This window comes from Octopus bimaculoides, chromosome 1, assembly GCF_001194135.2.
Source record: "Octopus bimaculoides isolate UCB-OBI-ISO-001 chromosome 1, ASM119413v2, whole genome shotgun sequence".
Taxonomy (NCBI): domain Eukaryota; kingdom Metazoa; phylum Mollusca; class Cephalopoda; order Octopoda; family Octopodidae; genus Octopus; species Octopus bimaculoides.
The window spans coordinates 126,058,350-126,066,104 of NC_068981.1; the positions used below are offsets into that span (position 1 = coordinate 126,058,350).

The window sequence follows — 7,755 nt, forward strand, 5'->3', positions numbered from 1 at the left end:
AAACTGAAAGCATATTTTAATATAGATTTCTAACTGGCTTTCATTGCATGGCAAATTTTCAAGAAGAGGGAGAATGAAAATGTTTTTTACAAAAAAGTAAAAATAATATATAAAAAAATAATATATAAAAAAATAAATATACCAATACATTATATTGTCTGTGAGCTTTTAAAGTTCAAAGGTAATCCATGTAGATAATAGCTGAAAAAATAGGGATGCATGAAATTGAGAGTTGTGTTAGCCCCTTTTCTCTTTTTTTAAACCTAGCCACCCATATTATATATATATATTAAATTAAAAAACAAAAACAATATTATTGTTACATAACTTTATTCAAGGTTACAATTGTTTTGAATGGTTAGAAGAACTGTTTCATTCCTATATATTGTATGTATGTATATATATATATATATATATATAATATACACACATATATTACACAAACACACACACAAATCTATCTACAACTATGCATGCACATGCACACAAATACACAGATAATATGTATGAACGCATACATGCATATGTCCATAGATACATATAAACACACATGCATATGCATACATGTACACATATAGCTGCATATACACACAGTTTATTGATATAATTATAGACAAATCTGAGAAAAAAAAAATAGTTCCAAGTACCTTCAATTACTCTATCAACATCTTCAACAACAGAATGAAGAAAAGGAATGGCTTCTTCACTGTCTACAGGTTCTGCCAATGCAACTTCAGTAGTTGTGTCTATGGTAAATAAAACAAAATTGAGATTAAAATTCCTCAGTTATTATTCCCCTCACACCCACTTCAATGGTAAATTTAAGTATTTTCATTGTTGATATGAGTGAAATCTGTTCATGACCAGACATGCTTTTACAGAATATTGGAGATGATTGACACAGGTTGTATGACAGTGATATTCATTTACAACTGTCATAATTCCAAGGACAATAATAAATACTGAATCAATTTAACAAGACCTTTTCTATAAAATATGACTTAATACCTGATCAGAAGCAATAATTTTAGAATTAATTATCTCATGAAAATAAAATAAACTAGATTTAAATAATAAGTGGAGTAATGATGTAATTCTATGTTAAACTCTCATGAAGAAGTTAAAACTGTAACTAACACTAGATTTTTATTCGAATCTCAATCAATAAGGCACCAAGCTAGATCATTTAATATTGATTTCTTTTAACTGGACACAAAACCTGATTTTTTAAAGGAAGGTGGAATAGGAAAGTGAGACATCAATAACTACGAACAAAGACAGTAACTCTTTTATAACTCCTACATTTCAAACAATGATACTGAGCCAGTTCTATATATTGAGACATTGCCTGTGTTTTCTAATTAATCTTTAAAATAATGAGGACTCAAAATATTTGGATCTTTCTGAATTGATGGGCACCAACGATATAATTAACAGGGAATAACGATCTTGACACTGGCAAAAATTATTGTTTACAAAACAGCAGTAACTGTATTCAGCTGAATAGACGTCAGTGATTGGTTGAAATTACAGAAATACGACAACTTTAACATGAAATAACTTGCGATGTAGAAATTTTTGTTTAGAAAACTAAGAGAAAAAGATGTTTTATATGACACATTCTACCAGTATCCCAAGTTTGAAAGTGTTTCGTTAAGAAAACAAATGGTGCCCGTCAATTCAGAAAGATCCAAATATTTTTATAATTATTTTCCTTATTTATTACTCAATTAACCTGGAATTTGGAACACTACCTGGTCGTTGGGTAGTATCATTGGAGTCTACTCTAATGCAATTATTTGGATCAAGTGTCCAGTCTAAAGTTAACCCCGTCCCTCACTAGTAAGGAGAGGTTATTCTCTAAGGAAGCCAGAGACTTGAATATAGTATACAAGTATGGCAATAGATGCAGACATAGCTGTGTGGTTAAGAAGTTTGTGTCCCTAGTATGCATGGCACTTAGAGTAACTTCTACTATAGCCCCAGACAAACCAAAGCCTTGTGAGTGGATTTGATTGATGGAAACTGAAAGAAGTGCACTGCATGTGTACATATATGTGCGTGTGTGTGTGCACGAATGCATGTTAATATATGTCTTTATGCATATGTGTGTATATTTGTATTCATGTCTCCTTGTCTTGACAACATGTAATAGATATAAATGAATGCTACAATCATGCAAAATGTAAAAACATGTCTAGTCATTGGGGAAAGCATGAGGATAGGTGACAGGAAATTTGACACAACTAATCCTGTATGACCCATGCAACAGGAATGTAGATATTAAAATAACAATGATCATGATCATAATACTTTTGATATAGGTGGTCTAAGGAAAGTTTTGATTGAATGTGTTAACAACATAAATGAAGTACAATAAAGTGCAAAAAGCCAAACAGATCCACGATTACCATGACACTGAACTCTTAAACAGCTGTCCATCAAGCAATAAACAGATATTGCAAGATGTTTGATTAAATTGGTTAATCAGAAACAGAAAGACAGTGTCCATAACATTTTCAGTGTCTCTTGAACTTGTGAGACCAACGTGACTGATACTCAGTCTTAGGGATAAAATTGTAGGGACATACAGAATTTAGTCACAAGAGTGGCTGTGTGCTAGAAAGTTTGCTTCCCAACCACATAGTTTTGGGTTCAGTCCCATTGCATAGCACTTGGGCAAGTATTTTCTCCTATAGTCTATAGTCACAGGCCAACCAATGCCTAGTGAATGAATTTGGTAGATGGAAACTCACCATGTATATATGTATATATATACATATATATATATATATATAAAATCATCATCATTTAATGTCCATTTTCCATGCTGACATGGGTTACACAGTTTGACTGGGATTGGTAAGCCGGAGAACTGCACCAGACTCCAGTCAGCTGTTTTGGCTTGGTTTCTATGGCTGGATGCCCTTCCTAAAGCCAATCACTTTACAGAGTGTACTGGGTGTTTTTTTACATGTCACCAGCTTGTAAAAAGGCACAGGTGCCTTGTGTGTGTTTTATTGTCTCCTTACTTTGACATCATGTGATAGTTGTAAGCAGTGTCATTGTTTTCCAATCTTCTTTGAAAGTATGTCTAGTCATGATAAAATATTATCTTACTTGGAAACAAATGAGGGTTGGTATCAGGAAGGGCATCCAGCCTGGATGTTAAAATGATAATGATGTTGATATACAAGTTTTGGAGTGGAAGGGTTGAAAAAGGCGTTCATGGCAGATGAGATACAGCATTAGCTCTAAGAAGATACTTAGATAGCAGCAGCATTGCAAAACTGACAAATGGTTTGTTAGCTTGCAGTCACGAACTCAATCCTACAACCTTGAAAAAGAACCTATTGAATAATGTAGAGCAAGGTATATTATTTTTGAAAACAGGATGGTCAGTTTGAATACCTTTGCTAATTTTATGATCTTAGGTCTGCTTGATCATGTTAAACCATGTTAAGGTTAAACAATAGGCAAAAGGAGGTCATCAGCCTAGCTTTCAAATCAATAGGACTGGTTACTTATTGATGGGTATTTCTGATTAGAAAAAGTCAAAAAAGTGTTTCATTTGTCAGACAACAGAGAAATTAACTAACGAAAGGAAATCGTTTAATCTTCACTAACTCAATCACTTCACCACTCTCTTATTCTTAAAGCTGACTTTTAACATTGACATGAAGGCCACACATTTTGGGAGAAGTTACAGCTAAGTAAATGAATCTCAATACTTCACTGGTATTTATTTTATGTTCGATGGAAGGAAAGTAAAGTTAATACCAGCAGGTTATGAAATCAGAATGTAAATACAGTCATCTTGTCCAGTGCTAAACTATTTCCAATATTCAACACTGTCAAATCCCTGAATATCAAAAAAACTTTCAAAAGAAAAACAAACTAACCTCTTTTCTTACAGTTCATCCAAATCCTGGACAACTGAACAGCTAATGTCATATTTTCAAGTTCAAGTGGTTCTTTATTGTAAAATACAGGGTTCTCTTTGAATATCTCATAAGATGAAAATGGTGGGCTTAAATACAAACAACACTGAAAGAAAATCATATACAAAATACATATAAGCATAGAAAGCCAGTTAGGTGGACTGAGTTACTCAAATATTTTTAACAATATTCTTGAATATTCTACAATATTGTTGAATTTTTGGACATCTATATCCAAAGATTCATCAACTGTTCATTAAATTTTTACTAACAAAAGATAATTCCTTATTCAATGAAACCAGTGATGAGCTACATTTGCAACAGAGAATGAATTGAGTTGAAAATGTATAAATTTTAGATATTTTATTGTTTTATGAGAAAGAGAATCTAAAATTTCAAGCTAAATTGTAGATTTTCCATATTTGCTTTTCTTTTACCTTATTAATGTTTTACTAACATATCTACTGTGTTGCCAAATATTTATTTGAAAAGAGAATGTAATTTTCATTCTCACAGAAGTTAACAAAGAAGTTTGACACTGATTAACTTTTATTTTAACCTTAACCACCCGAAGGCTATATGAGAAGAGTGTGATGTAAAACATGGTTTTTTGAAAAAGATAATTCTGAAAAACAACTCCAGCTTCAAGACACTCAAATAATTGCTGGCAAGAAACTATTGGACCAGTAAGAATTTGGTTATTTTTCTCAATTTAAAAAAGACTACAAGTTTAAAACTTATACCAACAACTTTTAACAGATGCTCAAGACATAAAAAAATTTTAAAACTCCAAAAATATCTTTGTAATACTAGATAGAAAAACTATTGGTATGAAATCAACAAACACACTTACAAAATATTCCTATCTAATAATAAATTAAATACATATAAAGACAATTGTAACACTTTTAACTCCATCAACTAAGATGTCAATAACCTCTCAATAACCAACTCTTACTTTTGTAAGTTCTCACCTTTGCCTAAAACTATATGACAATTATTAACCAGGAATTCAAGATCTTAATGCACTCAAGATGAATGTTGCTTTCCCCTGACAAAGCTCCATGGGGGAAAATATCAAATCATCATTTTATTTTAAGATCGTGAAAATTAAGACATTTTATTGAAAAATTTGATGTGAGTTACCCTCATTCGAAACTATGATATCATGCAGACATGTCAGAAGTGTTACAACTGGTCATAGAAACAGATGAAGCTAGAGAATTATTCTATAGTAATGTTTTAAGAAATAAAATCAAACAACAAACAATCAAAATTTCATCTAGGCAAATACCTAGCTTTCATTCCAATATTTTAATTAGATGACAACTAAGTTTATCTATGATTAGAATGCCAATCTATTCTAGAGGATATTTCAGGAAGGCCTCATATTCATTCCTAAGAGAACAACTGAGAGGTGAAGAATGAAGCCTAAAGATACAATAAAATTCAATATTTGCAAAACATTTGTTTAACAAGTAATCCACCCCACTCAAGATTTTGTGAGAAAGCATGTAATAAATGTGTTTGTTCATGTATGTGTAAACAGTAAGATAATCTCAAACGCAGGATAATGCTAACAATATAGCCTGAACAGGATAAGCTACCCCTATTTTGCAGAAAAAAGTGTTGGCGGCCAGCTATGAGTCTCATAATAGGGGTAGCTTATCCTGCAAAATAGGGGTAGCTTATCCTGTTCAGGCTATATTATTAGCATTATCCTGCGTTTGAGAATTTAAAAATTACTTCTTTAACCTTCTAAGACATTTCAACAATTCTAAAAGCAAACTTTGTTTGTTTGTTTACGTTTATCGTAATTTGAATTTAAAGTAAGATAATCATATTTTATTGACTTCACCTCAGATTCATAAGCGTCAACATATTAAACCATTTCTAAAATTCTTACGTTCTTATTTGTGGCAGTCTGCTTCAAAATTTTCATGGCATTTTCCTTCTGAGGAACAGTAACAGCAATGGAACCTGGCTGTATACAAATCAAAATATATGAAACAGTGCTGATATTTTACAATGTTTTTACAATATTTGCATACAAAACTGGACATTTCTACTTACAATTTACTTCTTTCAAATAATTTGACAAAACATTAAAAGATCTTCTATGAATACAGAATTATATGCGCATGCATTGCAGCTTATGTTGAACATTCAGCTCTAGCTGAATGTCCGACTAAATATCAACTCTAGATAACAATTAATTGATGGAGCAGACATTTGTGAATTAGTATGTCTTTATAAAAATTGTTTCCCATCTAGAAGTATAACTTTACAGAGATGATGGACTGAACATATTACACTTCTCTAATGACTCCACTCCAGATAAACTCAGAAAAGACTTAATATATATCTTTATAACATAAAATTAGTCTAAAAATCACAATCAACATTAATATTAAAACTGTCAATTTTCTGAGCATTACATAGGTTTTAAATAAGAGCAAATACCTTCCTTATATAAAACTCAATGAAAAGTTTCAGTGTATAAATTAACTGCCTAATTTCCAACCAATGATCTTCAAAAAAACATGGCCAGTAACATTTGTAACTATATTTCTAACACCTTTTTTCATGAAGAATCTTTCAACCATACCTCTAATTAATGTTATAATGCTTAAGTAGGGACAGAATACTTTGCATTCAACAACTCACATGCAACAAACATTCAGCAACTCACATGCAAATTAAAATAGGAGGACAATAATCCAATTAAAATCTTTTTTCTTTTTAGTTCAAATGCTATTCCTAACAGTAAAAGTTTTCCTATGTATAATACATCAGCACTTCCTTTCCTAAACAAACTGCTTAACAAAAATGCAGTGAAACACTTAGTTACACCAAAAATTTTGCTATTTCAATACCAAAGATTAACAGAAAAAAAAATTATACAAACTATAGGCGCAGGAGTGGCTGTGTGGTAAGTAGCTTGCTTACCAACCACATGGTTCTGGGTTCATTCCCACTGCGTGGCAAGTGTCTTCTACTATAGCCTCAGGCCGACCAAAGCCTCATGAGTGGATTTGGTAGATGGAAAACTGAAAGAAGCCCGTCGTATATATGTATATATATGTGTGTGTGTATATGTTTGTGTGTCTGTGTTTGTACCCCCAACATCACTTGACAACCGATGCTGGTATGTTTACATCCCCGTAACTTAGTGGTTCAGCAAAGAGACCGATAGAATAAGTACTAGGCTTACAAAGAATAAGTCCTGGGGTCGATTTGCTCGACTAAAAGGCAGTGCTCCAGCATGGCCACAGTCAAATGACTGAAACAAGTAAAAGAGTAAAAGAGTAAACACAAATAGATGTAAATTTCATCTGTGTTCTTTGCATCTCAAGGATGATATAGACTATATTGATTTTACAGGTAATTTATTTAAAAGCTGATACGAGGCTCAATGACTTGAGCCTTACAAAAGAGATGACTAAGGACTGAAATATTGGGCACCTTGCTGTACTTGAGAAGACTTGTTTGCCACAGCAGAATTGATACCAGTGTTGGTGCCAGATAAAAAGCACTGGTGCTGGTATCACATAAAAAAAAACACCCAGTACACTCTGTGGAGTGGTTGGTGTTAGGAAGGGCATCTGGCAGTAGAAACCATGCCAGAACAGACAATGGAGCTGGGTGCAGCCCCTGGCCTTACCAGTTCCACTCAAACCATCCAACCCATGTTAGCATGCAAAATGGACGTTAAATGATGATGATGATGATGTTCCATCTCACATAAATCCTGTAACAACAGATGTAGTGCTTTTGCCACTGAACCCGAGGAGGAGGAGGAGGAGGAGGAGGA

General features: G+C 32.8%; 1 protein-coding gene across 2 annotated transcripts in view; it reads right to left on the bottom strand.

The window, feature by feature from the left end:
* LOC106878724 (folylpolyglutamate synthase, mitochondrial) overlaps positions 1-7,755 on the bottom strand; it is a 44,340-nt gene that overhangs the window by 18,734 nt on the left and 17,851 nt on the right. For both annotated transcript variants that reach the window (XM_052970117.1, XM_052970108.1), the window contains 3 exons: positions 5,848-5,925; positions 3,903-4,047; positions 648-746 (listed from right to left, as the gene is read on the bottom strand). In XM_052970117.1, the coding sequence (XP_052826077.1) occupies positions 648-746; positions 3,903-4,047; positions 5,848-5,925 (322 nt within the window). The remainder of the gene's footprint in view (positions 1-647; positions 747-3,902; positions 4,048-5,847; positions 5,926-7,755) is intronic.